The sequence below is a fragment of the Ammospiza nelsoni genome, chromosome 8 (genome assembly GCF_027579445.1).
Source record: "Ammospiza nelsoni isolate bAmmNel1 chromosome 8, bAmmNel1.pri, whole genome shotgun sequence".
NCBI classification, from domain to species: Eukaryota; Metazoa; Chordata; class Aves; order Passeriformes; family Passerellidae; genus Ammospiza; species Ammospiza nelsoni.
The window spans coordinates 16,642,433-16,662,568 of NC_080640.1; the positions used below are offsets into that span (position 1 = coordinate 16,642,433).

The window sequence follows — 20,136 nt, forward strand, 5'->3', positions numbered from 1 at the left end:
AAAAAGAAGTCTGCCCCTATGGCATTATCAACACAGACCCTATTGAGTACTGATGATGCAGAATTCTGCTAAATTAGTAAAAGGAATTCTTAAAATTTAACACTCTTCCTACATTTTCATTTTAGAGCTCAATGTTGAATTTCAGACTTATTCTTGTAGCTACAAGAGACCCTAAATGCTGCCAAATAAGAGATACATCTAAAAAGCCCACATAGTTATGAAGTTACTCAGAATTGAGTTTAGAAGAAGTTTATAAAGCTTATCTGAGAGATCTTAGTTAAAACTCCTAAGTGGTGTTCAACACAATTTCTCAGAAAATGACTGCATTCTTTAGCAATGATGGGGCTGATCTCCATGGTCAGAGTGTAACTCTTGTATTAAGTTATGCAGGCAGCATCCAGGAAAGATAATTCCATTGCATGGCTCATGTGCTCTTCTGATTATTAGTTTAGCAAATGTTTAAAGCTGGTTCATAAAATACAACCAGGAAACTACTAACTATATGCAGTTTCTTGACAAAGAGACCAAATGACTCTAAAAGGAATTGCAGGAAATAATTGCAGAGAAAATAGCTCTTCTCACATTTCTGGCTTGTGCTCTCAACTTTCCTCACTCATCTATAATTTCCTGCTCAAAGGACAATATTTGTTTACTAAACAACTATTTTATGTTTAAGAAAATGCATTTTTCATCTCATATGAAGTGGTCCTATGAGAATAAAAGAAATATTTCTAAATGCTTTTGTTTTCAGCTTATTATTAGCCTACAGCATATTCTGACTCACACAGCACCTCAGAAACTGACAGGAAATCAGAAAAATAATCTACATGAACCTGCTCAGCCCCACCCTTCCAAAAATATTCAGATGACAAAGTCTTAGGCCAATAACACCCTTTACAGTTGCTGAATTGAATCTCTTTCAGTTATGCTCTTGGTACATAATTGGGAATGGATGTGCACACATGGATCAGCAAAAATCAATGCAATATATGACAAATTGTAACAAAACCAATGACATCAGAAAATTATACCAAGCCTAGTAAATTCCAGATGGAAATTTATATTTTTACATTAATGTAATAATAAGTCCTTCTAAGTTCACAACAGTATTACAAAACAATAATACTGGGGGATGGGGTGGAGGTAGTGTTGGAAGAGAAGGCACAGAGACTCTTCATCACTCCAAGAAAACATGAAGTTCTTCCAGTTATGATGACATTTGCAAACTTTTCTACCTTACTGGATGTCTATCATCTTTGTTTCAACATAGCACCACTAAAAGTGAATCCAGAATTTAATTTAAAAAAATTTTAAAAGGTGTGTTAATACAATATTAAAAACTCAAAAAAGGGTATTTTTAATGTAAAAACTTATTTTCATGAGTGTCTTTTCATTAATCTTACAGCAGATTTCAATTCAGATTGGTGGACTTATGCCTTGAAAAACATAGCTTTTAACATGACTAATTTTCTATATGCTGCTCTAAAAATAAAAATTTGCCATGAGGTTTGGAATGCCCTAAATAATTTCAAAAAACAACCCTCTAGAATTTAATTTCACATAAAGAATAAAAGGTATCTGGTTCATTTATTTGCTAATAGAGATATTATTTTTTAACTTGTACAATAGAAGCACTATTTCTGTCTCTTTCCCTTATGTTTCCTCCTTTTATTATATCTGAAAAATTCAATTTAGACTGTAGTGGGAGCTGAGAAAATGACAACCTATATGGCTTAGAAGAGTTCATATATGCATTACAAAAATAAGCAAAACAATTATTGCCCTTTTAGGATAAAAACATTAGGATTTTTTTTTTGTTGTTCTCGCATTTCAGCAAATGCTGTGAAATAGATTCTTACCTTAACATTTCTAGTGGATTGGTCTCATGCACTTGGTTGCCACACCTGGGACAGTCATTGCTGTCTTCAAAGTGTTGAACAATACAAGTCTTACAAACTAAGATAGAGAAGGAGAAAATAAAAAGAAAAAACCCCCTTAGACAAAATCCAAGTAATATTGCTTGAGTATGACCTAATGATACATGGTAGCTACCTCATACATCAGAAATAAAAGAGTATTATTGTAAAGTAAATAATTACAATGTATCTTATCCCTTTCTTGTTCCCCAAAACCATTGTTAGTACTGCTCCACTGGGACACCAAGCTCAGCAGCACAGGCTGGACAAGCGCTTTAAATTATGAGATATTTCAGCTACTTAGAATTCTCCCAGCATCACAACACATGAAGCCACCACCTTAAAGAGCAGGTTAAAGAACACCTTAAAGCCTGTCCCATCTTAAAGGGCAGGTTCTCAGGTGGGTGCTGGGAAACTTCCACCATCACCTCAGCTGATCTGAAATAACTTACATCAGTTCAATGGTGTTGCTTGCAGCTGAAAATACTGGTTTAAATACTTAATGTAAGAAAAAAGGTCACAGAAATTGTACACAGGTTCAAAGTGTTTCCTTTTTGACACGGTGCTTTCCAAAGCAATGACAGAATGTACACTCAACATTTAATATTTGAACCTCATAATGAAAAATCAGGATCAGGACCATGGTAAGTACCAATAAACCCAAACCAACAACAATGTCAATTTAAAAACCAATCAACTGAAAGTAAACTAAACAAGGTGCTACACTACTGTTGCTTCCAAATGATCAATTACAGACTGTAGATTTTAATGTTATTAATTATGGAAGCCAAGCTGATGAGAACAAATATGCCTGCTAATATTACTGCACAACAATGTTCTGGATGGAGATAAACTCTACCCTCTTCTTATTATTAATTCACCTACACTGAAATAAGAACTGCAAATTCATCAGTAAATGGACTGAAAAAATAAATGGACTGCTGTGACTGCAATATGCTTTCTGCTGAAATGCTGTAAATTTTTTCATCAATTACTTAAAGAAGTATAAACATCTCTAAACAAGTTTGTAAATCCTAATTATAAGACTCTAGGAATCTTGAACTTCCTTTAACAAACAAAGCCTATATTTGCTCAGAAGGGTTATATCAAATCAGCTGATGCTGATAACGCACACATATTAAACCTCCATGTAGGTGTTTCTTCCATCTGCTTTAAATCACTAACTTAAAGACATTAACTTTACAGCCCAAGATTGTCAAGGAACTGTAAAATAACTCTTCTGTCAGTTAAGCATTTCAGCTGCAGCACCTGATAGCTCCTAATCCCAGTGTCTATATCTACCTGAATTCACTGCTTCTGTCAGGAGAAGGTGCATGGCTTAGTGGTGGGTGAGGACAATACCAATGAACCACCAAGTTGAGAGTTACAGGCTGTCTCAGAAATGCCATTAGTTGGAAACCTCAGTTCAAAGAGTGTGGGGGAGAAAATGGCTGAGGAGCAAGTATGATGATGAAATCATGGAGTCTAGCAGATGTAAATTACTGTCATCTGGAAATTCACGTAAAAGTCACTGAGGGAAGCAACAGAAGAGTTTGGCTTACTCTAGACCTCTTCTAACTTGACTTCATAGAAGCTGAGCTTAAAGATAACTCTTTTTCAATGGAGTTTCATCTGCTAACTCCTGTAACAAAGGAAGGAGTTAGTCTTTATGTTTTTGGTAAACCTTCTGTCTGGTATAAACAGCAGCATCTCTATGGAGTCTTTCTAGCCTGAGTTAAAATGATCAAGAATAAACAAAGTGGGAAAATTTGTACAACTGTTCAATATTAATTTCAGAATTGATAAACACAACCCCTAAGCTTCTCTTGTTTGGAAAATGTCCAGGCTGGAAGAGGCAATGAGCAACTTGAACTAGTGGAGGGTCTCCTTGCCCATGACAGGAGGGTCAGAACTAATTAAGGGTCTGTTCCAGCCCAAACCATTCTATGCATTTTTCTTTTTGCAACAGAGACTCAGAGAATTAGCACAAAAATTCTTCAAAAGGAGAACGGGCTTTGTTTCAATACCAGAGTGATTCGGTTTCTTTTCTGTAAGCAATAGAATTAGCCTCCTTCTGAAAGGATTTCCTTGCATTCTAGAAAAACTTTCTGAAATTCTTAAGAGAATTTAATTCCCTTCACTTGTTCCCAGGATTTCTGCTCCACTCATGTCAGAGAAGTTCTTGAAGTCTGTGATGAGATGACACTGTTCTTACTGCATTGAGTTGTCTTGTAAAGATATTTTACATTTGAGCTTCCTAGGTTTTTTGTTTGTTTTCCAAACTAAAGACAAATAGGCCCTATCTGAGCTATAGCTTCCATTTACATCCAGAAGAAATCTGAAATTATCCCTATTCAGAAGAACTCCATGCCATGGGATCAATATCTAATACACTTATTTAAGTCAGATAATTGACTCTATAAAATCTCCCAAACATTAAACACTGCTAAACATAAAGCATGTTAATATCAACAATAATGTAAATGGAAGAAATTTTTATAATAGAAACTAATTTATGCAAAGGAACTAAATTCCTCAGTCTGAATACATTTTTGTGCTCTCTTTATACCTTTTGTTTCTCAGAGGAGACAACACTGTTGGAAGGCATGCATGGTCCAAGAAAGGACCTAATAATTAATTAAGAGCTTCATTTCCAGCATAGGAAAGGTCTTTGAGTAGAACATATGATGAGAAGACATCATAAGGAACCTTATTCCAGTCCTATATAGATGTTTCTCTAAGCCAATAAACACACAGATCTGGATCATGTGCTTGTACAACCAGCTCAATACCATAAAAATCCCCTTGAAACTGTAAATCAATACTGAAGTAATCCAACCAACTTTTGCTTTTTCTTGTGTAGAGTTATGGTGCTATGAGGATTTGCTGACCACAACTAAATGTGATTTACCAACAAGAATATAAGGGTAAAAATACATAGAAATTCTAGCATGGAAGGATAACAAACTGATACATGATACTCCTAGTGGGATCATCAACCAAATATTTTCCTATATGATAGGTATAATCGTCCTCTGTTACTCTCAATGTAAAACACTGAACATTTTTCAAAGCCTATCTCTGCAGTTTCAGAAAACAGGATGAAATCTAAACATTGGGTGAAAAAGGTAGGCAAAAAGGGAATCCTTAAACACAATTAAATTACAAATATCATTAATTCACCACCTTAGGGAAAAAAACAAACTACAAATCAAAACCCCTGAATGCTTCCAGTACAGATTAACAAAATAACATGGTTTCATTAGCTTTGCTGTAGGTCATGGTAGGGCAGCAAACAGGCAAAAGAAAACTGCTTAACCTAAATGTACAGTCTGCAGAATTTTGAGGAATATGCTACACATGCCAGTGAAATAAGAACTTGAATTTCATTGTCGTTCAATGACATTTCAGATGAGACACAATAAAAGTTAAACTCATGTAAGATGACTTTCTATGGCTGATAAAAGTACTTGTGTGACATATGCTAATTGGCTGGCTGCATAACAATGCTGTTTTCCAATACACAGATATCTGGTTCACACATTCTTTCAGGTCTTCATGATCAGATGAAAAACATAGATACAAGTGCCAAGACTGTGCTGTATGTCACAAACAAACAAAAAAAGGACATCTCTTGTGAATATCTACATACATATGTATCCATACAGGTTACTGTTTAAATGTTGATTAATGAGGGACCTAAATAAAACTTCATATTGCATTTTTAAAATAAAGTATTCTACAAGATAACGTTTAATTAGTTAATTGTGGTACAAATTCTTTGTCAGAACTCATCCTTTGAATTCTTCCAAAGATTTCCTCTCTCAAAGTTAATCACTCTGATTCAGTGAGCAAAGGAAGGGCACAGGATATGCACAGCTAGTGGAACATCAAACCCATCTAGTGGAACATCAAACCCATCTCACTGACGGCACAGAGGTGCAACAAGGCATTTGGTGTATTTACTGAAGTATTTAATTATCTACCTTAAGCCTGCTTTAAAAACACTTACTTTTAGGGAAAGTGTTTGCTTAAAAACAGGACAGAAAACTTCACTTAACCATTCTTTCCAGAAACTATACAAGTGGGACTACTCCTCTCTTAATTACTTCTACCAGAGACTGTCACACTAGATTTTCTTTTGTTAAAAGGGAGAGAGAATTTCAGCATGTGATTACCAAGAAAGACTTTTTGTGTTGAAAACTACTTAAAAATAACATTTAGGCCCTGCTACACGGCACTGACTAAAGTTTTTGCAGGAGAAGGAGTCTGAAGGCAGCTCAGTTCACTTGTCTGAGGGTGAGAAATTTTGCTGCAGTGAAGTTTTTTTGGGATCTTGTGTTGACAGCATAGGTTTTTAGCAAAATCTGAAAACCGCTCTGGTTGAAAGATTATTTGATATTGAAAATTATTTCTCTGGTAAATTTCCTGCAGGGAAGGATATTTCTGAAAGTTCCTAGTCTGCCTTGGTTGGCAACTTCTTAACACAAATATTAGAGACCAACTAGGAGTAATGCACCTTTTGATCTCCTGTTCACAAACAGGGCAAAGTTGGTGATGAATACAGCCACAGAGAGCAGCTTGCCTTGAGGTGAGCTGAGGATCTTGAGAAAGGGTACGCACTTAAAGTACAGTTAGGACTCTGAACTTCAGGAGATAGGACTTTAGCTTGTTTAAGCTCATCAGATTTCCCAAGGAGACTATCCTTGGAAAGAGACTTAAGAGAGCTGGCTGAGCTATACAGTCCACTGTATAGGGAATTATGTCAGAAGAACTGCTTAGTGCACAAGAATTGCTTAGTGCACATGGTTCCTAGTTAACATGCAAAAGTAGATCATATTAGAAGTGGAAACAAGAATGGGAAACAAAAGGATATAAAATCACTACTCTGGCACTTAAAGGTAGGAAAGCCAAGGACCAGCCATAGCTAAAACTGATGAGAGACATAAGGGAATTGTGTAAGTATGCTAGTAGCTGAAGGAAGCTTAGACAAAATATGCCTGTTAATGAATGAGGGAAACAACTCAGGAATAGCTTATACAGAGAGGTTTGAAGTCCTCAGTATCTTTTTGCCTTGGTCTTCACAGGCAGTGCTTGATCCTCCCTGCATACTAGCTTGATTTGTGAAGGAGAGGGATGATCAACAGCCAAGGAGCAGCAGGTTAAAGTCTACTGAGAAAGACTGGATGTACTTAAACCTACAGGCCAGGTAGGATTCACTAAGATGAAATCTTATCCCCATAATCAGGGTGATTATGAGAGGTACCTGATGACTAGATAAGAGTGGTGTGTTATGGCCACCTGTAATAAAGAGAGGAAGGATGGCCCAGGGAAGTACAGCTAAACAGCCTCCTCTAGCTCACTGGGAAGATGGCAGATTACATCATGTCCCTTGGAGTCAATTTCCAGCTATGTGAGGGACAAAAATGTAATCAGAAAGTTGAAACAGCAATTTGCCAAAAGCAAATCATGCTATAGGCTGGCAGGTGATGCAATAATAGCTTGTACCATTTGAACAGCAGTTACAGGAGTGACAGAGCCCATCTTCTGGGGAGTGGCAAACAGTATCACAAGGAGCAATGGTCACAAGTTGACATTTGGCAGGACATTCAGAAAAACTAGATAAAGACTGTAGCACTGGAAATGATTATTAAGAGAAGCTGTGGAGACTCCATGCCTAGAAATTCAAATGTCAGCTACACAGAGACATGGCTTGACCTGGTAGAGTAGTGGCAACTAACCTGCCTCCTGCATGAAGTTAGCCTAGACAACCTCCAGATGTTTGTTGATGATTTCAGCCAACATTTCTACAATAGTGTAAACAGTCTGTTATTTTTTAAGATACTAAAGAATGTTCTTGAGGAAAGTTTATTTTGCAAATTTTGTAAGTGCACACTGTACTAAACAATGGAGTGACTCAGGAGACAGATGAGGGGACATGCCCTTTAGCTCACATCCAGACTGCTTCCATCGTGGTTCTTAAAACATCCTTGACAACTGTGTAACAGACCAGACAAAAAGATTTCAGTCCATAAGACAAAACCATTCTGTTGAAAGTAGCAAAAAAGAATTGAAGTACTGAATTTGCAGAATAAGTAATTCTGCACTAGCACAACTGTTTCCTTTCCAACAGAGATAGGAAAGTTTGCAGTTCTGGTACCCAAGTTGCACTTAGGTATTATTCACCCAGTGAATAGTGGAGTTTTCTGCCCAACATTTTCAGAAGCCCCAGCAGAAACATCTCTTTTTGAAAAGACACTAATTTCTCAGAGCAGGACTTAATATTTTCCAGAAATACAGAATATGCAAATCAACTGCTAATTCCCTGCAGTGGTTACCACTGATCACATTAGTTCCCCTATGATCACTGGAGAACATCTATGTCAATACATGCTTTTCATCTTGTCCAAAGTCATACATTGCACTCCCAGTATCTAATGAATTTAGACTGCTTCTTCAACCATTAATACCTGCAGATTTTGGTCATTTGTACAATACTGCTTTCAGTCATGGCAATTAGTAAGTACAAGAAAAATACCAAAGGACAGTTAAAATCATTGTATACTGTGTATCTATTTGGGCAATACTGAAGAATCATACCTGTATGGTACCATAGCTGCATTTGAAAAAAAAATTAAAAATAAAAAATATTTTCTACAAGATAACTTAGCAGAGTACCTCCCTAAATTCTTCCATCACCTTCTCCTTTGCAGACATAAGATTTGCATATCACTACTGTTTTCAAGTTTTAAATTTTCCTTTCCATCACTGTAATCTTTGTATCTTGGTAACTGAAACTAGACTTTGCTTTAAAGAAACACCACCATCTTTCCTGCATTTCTACTTAAGGACCCAAATATGTGACAGATTTTTGGTGAGAAGACCTGTGTAACTATATGGCAGGTCAGTAAAATTCATGTGCTCTGACCTGGGAACTAGGCAGTGACAGAGCTGACTCAGTGAAGAGCTCACAAACAACAAAAGAACAAAAGAAGCAGATGCTGTTGAGAAGAGAATGCTCCTTATGCCATTAATGTTTTGTAATAGGACCAAAAGTAAAAAAAAAAAAATTATGTTAACACAGATACCACAATAAAAACACTTTTTTCTTAAGTCTGATTTCCGATGTAACTATTTTCCCCTAACCCCAACTTTTAAAAGTTGTCAATGTTCATTAAACTTCAACCATAAAAATATAGCTAATACGGGAATTTTCCCGGTTTCTTAAAAGAGAGAGAGAATTTAATAATATATTTATCTGTCTCTAATAAATTTACCTCTGTTAAGTACCTCAGTCTTTTCCGATTCTTTGTCACTATTTTCCTCCTCTATCCAATAACGAATGAAAATCTTCCTTAGCACTCCTTTTCTTGATAATGTATTTATATAAACATTTAAATTGTCTATTATGGCAGTAGCCAGATTAAGTTCTGGTTGGGCTTTGGTCCTTTTAATTTTCTCTCTTCATAACTTCATGGTGTCCCTGCAGTCCTTCTGGGTTGACTGCCCCTTCTTCCAAACTCAGAAACTCTACTTTTCTTATTAAGATCCAGAGAGGCTTTCTGTACAGCCAGGCTGGTCACCTTCCCTGCCAGCTCATCTTTCTGCACATGGGGACAACCTGCTCCTGGTGCCTTTAGGATTTCCTTCTCAAAGCACATACAGCCTTCCTGGACACTTCTGCCCTTCAGGACTGCCTCCCAAGGGACCCCATCAACCAGGCTACAAAATCTGCCCTCCAGACGTTCAGGGAAGTGGTTCTGCTAAATGCCCTCCCTACTTTTCCAAGAATTGAAAACTATCTTTTTGTGATTGCTGTGCCCAAAGACATCCTCCAACTTTCACAGCACCCACCAGTCCCTCTCTGTTCACAAACAGCAGGTCCAGCAGGGCCTTCCTTACCAACTATGTCAAGAAGTTATCCTCCACCCACTCCAGGAACCTCCTAGACTGTCTTCTCTCTGCTATTTCCAGTAGGCATCTGTTAAACTGAACAAGATCTAGTGACTGCAAGACTTCCCTCAGCTGCTTTTCAAATGTTTCATCTACCTCTTCATTCTGGTTAGGTCATTCCTAACAGACTCCACCGTGGTACCTGCCTTGTTGGCCATTACCCCAGTTCTTACCCATGAACATTCAACTCCATCATCACCATCACTGAGTTCTAGACACTCAAAACACTCCCTAACACACTTCCTGGCGCTACCGTACCAGGTCTCCTTCCTTGCCTCTCCTTTCTGGAGAGTTTTATAGCCATCCACTGCATCCTTCCAATTGTGTGAGTTATCCTGCCAGTTTCTGTGATGGCCACTGTGCTGTAATTTTCCTGCTGCACAGTGGCTTCCATTGTTTTAATTCTCTGTGTGTTTCATGTAGTAGGGATGCAACACCAAATTGTAAAAATTAACAGTGAAGACATTAACAACTGCAAGAACAACACTGCATAGCAACTACAGGAAATGCCAAGGCAAGGATTTTAACTGATATTTATTAAAGGTTTAAAAATGGGAAATCTACCAAAAGACATATGCTTCCTCTTACTCTTCTTTTAGAAGACTTCAAATGTTATTTGCAAAGATATCAAATTCTAAAGGAGGTCCAGTGAAACTACCGGCTAGTCAGAAAAAAATGTAAAAAAAACAAGCATGTAAATATGCTTGTGAAATTATGATGAGAGAGTTTGACAGGGCCCTTCATATGTTTAATATACTTCATACATGACAATGTATGATGATGTAGTAGGAGCAGAAGACAACCTAAACAACTTTTCCTGACACAGTTTCATTGAAAGAGATCTATTTCCTAATTAAATATTTTGCCACCTTCAAATACTTCTCTGCAGTGTGCTATGGAACACATTAGAGAGATGTGGGCCACTACTGACCAGACTAGTGTATCCATCACACATACTGCCAACAGATACATCAGTTTAAGCTTCAAGCATGGTTATATCATCAAAAGAGCACACCTGACCTAATGATCTCACCTGAGACAGACAGGCCATAGTGATATGTTAGGTGTTAGAGCCAGCACTATCACCACTAGCCTAGGGCAAACAAAAGGGTCTCTGTACTCTGCCAAGTCCAGCAGAGCTGACATACCCTCACAGAATGGGTCTGGTTGGAAGGGAGCCCACTGGGTCATCTGGTCCAACCTCTCTGCTCAAGCAGGGTCATCCCAGAGCACATGGCACGGAATTGCATCCACACTACTCTTGAATATCTCCAATGAGGGAGCCTCCACACCCTCTCTGGGCAATCTGTTCCAGTGCTTGGCCACTGTATAGTAAAGAAGTTCTTCCTCATGTTCAGGTGGAACTTCCTGTGCACCACTTTCTGCCCATTGCCTCTTGTTCTACTGTTGGCACTAATAAGCAGAGCCTGGCTCCATCCTCTTGACATCCACCCTAGATATTTACACACCTTAATGAGGTCCCCTCTCAGCCACCTCTTCCTGAGCCTGAACAGGCCCAGCTCCCTCAGCCTTTCCTTGGAAGAAAGGTACTCCAGATCCTTGATCAAGTCAACTTACTACTCTGCTGGACCTGCTCCAGGAGCTCCATATCTCTCTTGTACTGCGGAGCACGGAACTGCACACAGTTCAAGATAACCCAGACTGCAGACCAGTGTTTAGGAAACTTCAGAAGAGACTGGATTAATTAAAAATATTTAATATAAAAATTCAGTAAACAAAAACAAGCAGAGTGGCCAGATGAAACACATTAACACTTAGAAATAAACAAAAAAACTTATGAAGGAGGGACTATTTTGCCAAGTATTACTTACAGGTATGGAGGCACTCCGTTACTGTAGTTGGCTTGATGAGATAGCCTTTACAGATATAGCAGGTGATATGAGGATTGAAATCTTTCACCAAGTGCTTCCTCTGAGTAGCCATTCGTGGAGCAGGAAACGCTGGCAGAGTGCTTGGGGCCAGAGAAGCAAGTCTGAGAGGCGCCGATGTCCACAGTTCACGAGAGCTGCGGCGCTGCTCTGTGCAGCTGGACTTCTCCAGGCATTTGATCCTAATTCCGCAGGTCTCACTGAGACACGGCTCGTAACTCCTGCTCCTGTGCCGGGCGAGTCATTTTCCTACCTGTAACACACGTGGAAAACGAGAGCTCTGTGAACCTGGCCGGCCAGCGGCGATGCCCCGGAGGGCCAACGTCGCCATGAACTTGGCAGCGTTCGGGGCTGTAATTTACATAACAGCAGCCGCCGTGCGCCGGCAGCCGCGCTCCGAGGCCGTGCCCCCGCCCCGCCGGGCTCCGGCGGCCGCCGGGACGGGCCGGGGCCCGCGGTGACAGGTGCAGGGGCCGCGGCCACAGCCCGCCCGGCACGGCACAGCCCGCCCCAGCCCGCCCCGCTCCGCCCCGCCGGGCCCGCAGGCCGCGCCGGGCCCGCGGGGAGCAGCCCCCCGCCGCCCCGGCCGGAGAGGGCGGCGGCCGCCCGGCTCTGCCCCCGCTCGCCCGACTCCCGTCCCTCCCCTCCCGCACCTGCGGCGCCTCCCGCCCCCGCCGCAGCCCCGGCCGTACCTGGCGCAGCCCCGCGGCCTCGGGCGGGCGCCCGGCGAAAGAGAAAGGGAAACGCCGCGCGCCTCCCCCGCTCGGAGCGCTCCCTCCTCCCCGCCGGGCTGCCGCGGCCGGTCCCGGGGCGGGCGGGACGGGCGCGCAGGCGCTGCTCCCGGCCGAGCCCGCTGCGCCACAGCCCGCAGCGCCGCTCGGGGCGGCGGCGGCCGGACGGCAGCGGGGCTCCGGGCGGCGCTGCCCGCCCCAGGTGAGCGCGGCGGCGGCGCCCTCCTCTCGGCACACACCCGCCGGGGCACCGGCGCCGTTTCTTGAAAATAACTTCAGCTTCTGCCCGTGGAAGGGTGGAAGTTAAACCCCTTTCTCCAGCCCGCAAACGCAAACACTAAGCACTGCACTAAGTTAGCCCGAATCCCGTGAAAATACGTGAGCTTTCCTCGAACCGGGACCAACTAGCCAACGGCTTAGCACGAGTAAAAGCTGTCCCCGTGGTTCAGTGCATCTGCTTTTGCCCTTCCTAGTCACAGAAATCCATCATATTACCAGGTAATTACCCATAAAACTAATGCTGCCTTAATTTTCCAATTGTGCTGTTTCTTGAAAATTTCTTTAATACTGCATTTAAAATTAATGACATAAACATAAGGAGACATTTCCTATATCAGCTGCAATGCCACCACATTACCTGCAAATGTTTTAGATCTTTGCTCTTCTGTTCTGCATTTTGAGATAAATGCTCATTTTGCAGTGGGCCTCCAGTGCACTCTTCCCTTTCATCCTTGTGTAAGTACTGCAACAGCTGAAGGCTTTAATAACTTTGGCCTGTTTCTGCCATCCAGTCCTACTGCTGAAATATTTACCAGGCAATAGATCTCCATTAACATAATTTCAATGGCTAGTCTGAATCAGGTGCATCAAAAACTGTTACAATTAAAGTTACAGTGCAATGATGAATGCATGATAACCCAGACAGAGCAATTCAACAGAATCTGAATGATTTTTCCCGATAAAATGTTCGTCTTGTATGAGGTTATTTCTCCACAACATGAACAAAAGTTTATATAGCTAAAAATCTTTTGAAGCAGCACAGAATCATAGAATATCCTGAGCTGGAAGGAACCCACAAGGATCATTGAAGTCCAGCTCCCTTCCTGCACAGGAGCATCCCTGAGTCACACCACGTGCCAGGAAGCATTGTCTAACTGCTTAACCAACTCAGGCTTGGTGCTGTGACCTCTTCCCTGGGGACCCTGTTGCAGTGCCCAACCACCCTCTTGGGTGAAGAACCTTTTCCTAAACCTCCCCTGACTTGGCTTCAGGCCATTTCCTCAGGTCCTGTCACTGGCCACCATAGAGAAGAGATCAGTGTCTGCCTCCCTGCTCCCCTCAAGAGGAAGCTGCAGACTCTATGAAGTCTCCCCCTGAGCCACCTGCTCCTCACAAGGCTTCCCCTCTAGGCCCCCCACCATCTTCAGAGCCCTCCCTGGACAATCACTAGCAGCTTTAGATCTTTCTTACATTGAGGGGGCCCAAAGTGCCCCAGCACTCAGGGTGAGGCTGCACCAGAGCAGAGGACAAGGGGTCAGCCCCCTGCCCAGACTGGCAGGGGATGCTGTGCCTGATGCACCCCAGGATTCAGTATAGCTTAACGGAGTTGTGTTTTGATGGTTTAAACCTTCTACTGTTACCTGTTATTTGCAGTTTTATACCACAAAACACACACTGACAAGTCACAGGCTAAACACTAAATAGAGAAAGAGACAACAAAAACTATATACATATCATGGGAATATTTTCATTAGTCACATTCAGTTGGTTTAGTAGAATTTGACGTATTTCAGAATGTGCATAAGAGTGGCCCTGCCCAAATGTAGTTTGATACAGCATTATTAAACTTATATACATACATTTAAAACAGGCAGCTGCTGATGCTCTCCTGGCTGTTTCCAAACCACTGCATCTGATAAGACTTTTTTTTAAACTAAATTATATTCTAAGTGGGATTTCATAGCATAGTTTATCAAGTGTCCCATTTGAGAAAATAAAGAACCCAACATTTTCTAAATGAATTAATTCAGCTGGGCTCATGTTTACACGGTAATGGATGCACAGTATTCTATTCAAGCACATTAAAAACTCAGTTATGTCATTCATTATACTGTGTAGGCCATGCAGTAATGCTCACACAGCAGTTGGGATACTTGCAGACTACACAAGTGGTATTGATCCCCGTAAGTCAGGCTGAAGTCCCTCTTTTAAGGACAAGCAGTCCCATGCCAGGTAAGTGATAGCATACATGACAAATTCTTGCCTCATCTCTCCACAGTGCAGGAACTCAGTCCTGCTGGTACCAAGGTGATGCTGACTGAAGGTGATGAAAGCTGAGGCTTTTAGCGCCTTTCCAGACCACAACATAAAGAACAAATGTGAAGCAGCACAGAAGAAGCTCTCATTTCATTATCAGAGGAAAGTAGATCCTTAAGTACTTTTGCTTTATACGATCAGGAAGCAAATTATGTTAATAAATGCCTATGAATTAATTATAAATTCAAAGATAGCTAACTCCTAGCACTGCATGTAACAGGTTTATTTAAACATACAGGTCCATATATGTGATGTGAGCATTTTGATCTACTTATAGCAGTTCAAAGGTAACAATAGTGTTTGAACAAAAACACTATTCAAGGCAAGGCATTCAACACTATCAAACAAGGCATTCATTTCATATTATGAAAGAAACAGAATTAAGAAATGAACATCAGAGTAGATAAATGCCATTAGTGACAGGAAACATGGTGTCCTGGTTCTCTTGCAAATATTTCCTCAGCTCATCTGGTTTCTGAATTTGTTCACAGAGGAAATCCCAGGCTACTGGGTCAGAAAATTCCTTCAGGGTCTGGCCCATTTTCTCTCATTCCCCACAGCACTCAGGATTTTCCATGCCTGGGTCAGGTGCGTCCTCAACCCCGCTGGACATCTCAGCCCTCACTCTAGACAAGATGCAGACTGTATAGAGGAAGCTTACCAGATAAAATGCCAGGAAAGTAGTCTATTTAACATTCAGGGGAAACAAAATATTCTCAAAAGGTGACATAACAGATTTAAAGAAGAAGGAGAGGAAGGGCTGGGAAACCCCATCCCCTATTCCTCCTCTAACAAACTGGGTGCAGTTACCAATAAATCCCCAAAACAGGCTATTGAAGCTAAGACGAATAAACAACAGACCATGCACATTTTGAACAAACCCCAGTACCTTTGTTAACCCTCTATAAATCATAATCATCATACCCAGCAAAACAGCAATCCTAATCAGTGGCCTTCCTCTGTAAAAGCTACATGTTAGGGACAGTACTGGAGCTATCTGTGGGTAAGAAAACAAGGCTAAGTATAGGGACCAGAAAGACATCAGTGCCTCAAGTCAGAGAGATGTTATAAATTCAGGCAGCATGGCTACTGACTGCTTTATCCCAATACAGGGTAAGTAAAACCAAAATGCAATCAGAACAAATTTTTTTTTACTTCCTCAAGCCCCACATTTGGTATCAAAATATTTGTTCTGGTTTGAGACAAATTTGGGAGAAAACACCCAAAAGGTGTCTCCTCTGAAAAGGCAGATTCCAGCAGCCCTTCCCCCAACCAGTTCAGGAGAAAATCTCCTTGAAGAAAATGGAAAAACGCTGTTTCTTTAACAAGCAAAGTATTCACAAACCTGGAAAAATTGATAATATTAAACAATAAAACCTCTCACTATTCTGAAGAGATGGCAAATTCAGAGAGTTCTTCTGTGGTTCAGAGGGTTCTCCATGGGTTTGTCTTGGCTCTCACTCAGTCTCTCCAGAGCTCAGGCCTGTCCAGGCTGCAGTGCTACTTGTGGGGGGGGGGGCCTGAGCAATTGTCCTGGCGTTCCAGACCAGGGAAAAGCTGAGCAGTTCCAAAAAAAAGACACTGTCCCAGGAAAAACTTTCTTGACTCAGGTCACAGATGAGAAACCAGGTTAAAAAGCAAAGGAAAGCTGCCCTGCCTCTATCCATGCTGCAGACAGCACACCAAGTGAAAGGACTCTGGGAAGGAAGTGAAGCTTCTGCAGACAAAACTGCACACCACTGCTTCTCCCTCCCTTGGCTCTTGGATCTAAGGCACAGAACTCAACATTCAGCACCAGCAGATGGTGGGGGATACAATACAGTATCATAAAGTCACCCTAGGACACATGGTATGACAGAGCTGGTGACTACAGCCCTCAAATGAGGGGTGAAAATACAGCTGCTGTCATTTTTCTGTTTCTTCAACTTTTGACTCTCTCATCAACTGACTTTCCCTCAGAAGTCCTCAGTGTTCTCTAACACAGTGCTTACTTTTTTAAAAAAGCCAAGTCCTTTTTCACATATATGACTTTCCTAACACATAGAAATGCTGCTTTCTAAGCATTACCATCCTTGAAATCCCTGAATAACTACTGTATCATCCTGATGTGAAACAGAGTAATTACTTACATTTAATATCAATAAAATGTATCTTTTGAAAGGAACACCCAGGACACACAAAAACTTGTGAACTCCAAGCATTTCATTAAAGCAGTTATATTACTTTTTGAAATATACCAACGCTCATTGTCAGCTCCCAAGTAAATTTCAGAGACAAAATAAACATTGATCAATAGAGCCAAATTCTCTGCAAAATTTTACATGAGTGAATAATACTAACTTTGCAAGAAGATCCACATTGGTACAATGTTACATCCTTATCAAGCTACTCTAGAGTCTCTTTCTAGCCAAGTCTCCAACTACCCTCCAGTTATCCTAAGAGTTACTTGTATTTTGTAGATGAAAGAATTACTGAAATCCATCTGAACTAGGAAACTAATAAAACAAAAAATCCTTAGTTTTCTTGATAGAAATTGTGAGGCAATCTGAATGGCATTTAGAGAGAACCACAGCATTCACCTTCACCGGATACTGATTCTCTAGACATCTGATAGAAATGCCATTCTATAGCTTTAAAAAACTTGAAATGTCCACAAAATTCCTTAGGTTGGAAGACATCTCTTGAGATCATCTAATCCAACCTGTCTGCTCAATCAGGGCCAGCTAAAGCAGGTTGTCCAGGACTGATTCCAGCTGGGTTTTGACTGTGTGCATAGATGGAGCTGTACACACTCTCTGGGCAATCTGTCCCAGTTTTGATCAACTTGATAGTGGAAAAAAAAAAAGTTTTCTTGTTATCAGATAGAATTTAATGTGTTTCAACTTGTACCTATTACCTCTTTTCCTGTCAGTGGGCACTACTGAGAACAGTTTGATTTCTTTATCTTCATTTCTTCCCATCAAGGAATTATATATGCTGAAAAGATCCACTGAGTTTTTTTTTTTTCCACAGCTGAGCAGTCCCCGAACTCTCCACCTCTCCTTATATGAACAGTGCTCCAATACCTTAAAGACCTTTGGGGCCCTGTGGGGCTCTGAGACTTGCTTCATGTCCTTCTTGTTCTAAGAACTGGACACAGCACTCCACATGTCACTTCATCAGTGCTGCACCACAGACAGGAAAATCAACCTCCCTCAAACTCTAGGCAACCTAGTTAAAATTACTGCATACTTACTCAGGTAGGAAGAAGACCTGGGATCTCTCATTTCCAGTGTTGAATTCCCAATCAAGCAGAACATTATCTAGAATAGAACACTAACTGGGTTGGCAGGACCTTTGGACATCACCTGGCCTAATGCCTTTGCTCAAAGCAGGTCTAATGTTAAAGTTAATTCAGACTGCTCACAGCTTCATCCAAAGAAAGTCTGAGTATATGTAAGGATGGCAATTATACAAACTGTCTAGGCAATTTGTCTCAACCCCTGACTATCCTCATTGTGAATTAATTTATTTGGGTCCAGTTGGAATTTTCCTTGCTCCACCTTGTATACTTTCTCATATATATGAGTAATTTACTAGCAGCAAGTAAACTTAACTCCTACTGCCATTATCCAAGTCTTTGCCATAATCTTGGGATGATGTGACATATTTCTTTGCTTTTTAGGCAAAGAGTACTAACATTGTTTATCATATAAAAATAGTAGTATGCTCAGAGTGAAAACTGCCTTTGATTTGATAGGAAACAATAGGAATCAGGCTACTCTTATCTCCATCAGTTACTCATGAAAATGATCAGCAATGAGGTTTTACATTTCTACCAATAGGGTTTTTCTTCCTCCTCACTAAGCTCTCTATAAGAAGCCATATATTAGCACATAATAGCACTTCTGGGACATATACAGCATTTCTTAATGCTTACTCTTCTTTTATAGCCTAAAGTAAAGTAGCAAAGCAGGTTGCAAAATGCCAACATCTGTATTATTAGGCCATTGACAAATACATAAACAAGAAAAATGCATTCAAGAAGTACTTCAAGTGAAAGGTAAAATTGTGTCACACAGTGTCCCAACTGTGTTGAACTAAATTCCATGAACTTTTTTACAAGTAAGAGAAATCATAAAGTAAGTTCCTACAGACTTTATAATTGGCTGCTAGTAAAGAAGAGAGACTCAAACAAGTGACTCCAGCAAGGGAAAGATGAGCAGCTCTGTATTGTTAAACATTTCCTTAGCACCCTGAAACACTGGTCAGCCATAGCACACACTGTCTCTTCCCAGCTAGGGAACCAGAAAACAAGAAACAAGGTCATAGCAGTGGGAGAGGGAGATTGCCATGCAAGGGAAAAAAACCTCTGAAACAAAAATTGACTAGAAATTGTCACAAGCATGAAGGAGACAATTTAACTTCAGTCACTTGTATGCAGAGGTTGAAGGGAAAAAATATCTGGTTTAGAACATATTATTAGCTAACCATTAAACATATTGAGGGAAGATCTTGTGACCAGTTTGACATACCTCCCTGGAAACAGCAAATTCAAGAGCTGTGATTATAGGCTTCAGAAGTATTGCAAGTATAAAAACAACAATCTATCTCAGCAGAATCCAAACTTTTCAGCTAAAAGCAGCTGTAGATTTAAGTGTGATGGGCATATTTTAAAAAGGTATTTATTTTCCTTCTGTTTCCTTGATTATTTTGTCACTATTCTGGATTTTTATTTTGAGGAATATTTGGAATAGGCATAATTACATACCTCAGACACAAACATATTCAGAAGCTTCCCAGAGGGAGTGAGACAAACTTAGAAAATTTTACAGACCAAATGGTCTGTTCAGTTACCCCAGTGTCCAATGTGTGAACTGTGATCAGCTGTTGGTTTCTGGTTCGTTTGGGTTTTTTAAAGCACAGTGCAGGTATAGATGGCCATGTAGCCAAGCTGATTCTTCATGTGCAAATAACCTAATTGACATTATTTTGGCTTTAAAGGCAAAAACTCTTTGTTATAGTATAAACTTTGTATTGTGCCATAACAGAAGTGGTACTTTGGTTTGGTTTTTTTCCCCATAGGTAATTGATTTTTGGTGAAGTGGGGTTAGCCTTTGAAGCATCAGAGACTGCTCACAGGGTTGATACAGTTTCAGGTGGTTTACAAGATAAAAAACCCAAGATGCTTCTGTATCTCCATTTGTCTGTGTGCTTGGTTAAAAACCAGTGATCTGTGGTGGAGTTAGGATCTCTGAGCAACTAAAATACTGGTGGTATTCTCAACCTCTCCTGGATTTATCTCATGGCATGCTGACTTCCAAGCACTTCACTCCGCTGTGCTACATCTCC

General features: G+C 40.6%; 1 protein-coding gene across 5 annotated transcripts in view; it reads right to left on the bottom strand.

Moving 5' to 3' along the window:
- PCGF5 (polycomb group ring finger 5) overlaps positions 1 to 20,136 on the bottom strand; it is a 100,067-nt gene that overhangs the window by 21,819 nt on the left and 58,112 nt on the right. For 4 of the 5 annotated variants that reach the window (XM_059477446.1, XM_059477442.1, XM_059477443.1 and 1 more), the window contains 2 exons: positions 11,702 to 12,011; positions 1,860 to 1,956 (listed from right to left, as the gene is read on the bottom strand). In XM_059477446.1, coding sequence (XP_059333429.1) covers positions 1,860 to 1,956; positions 11,702 to 11,813 — 209 coding nt within the window. In that variant the 5' untranslated portion in view covers positions 11,814 to 12,011. Of the gene's footprint in view, positions 1 to 1,859; positions 1,957 to 11,701; positions 12,012 to 12,450; positions 12,555 to 20,136 lie in introns of those variants that run through there. The other variant, XM_059477444.1, reaches the window with a different exon arrangement.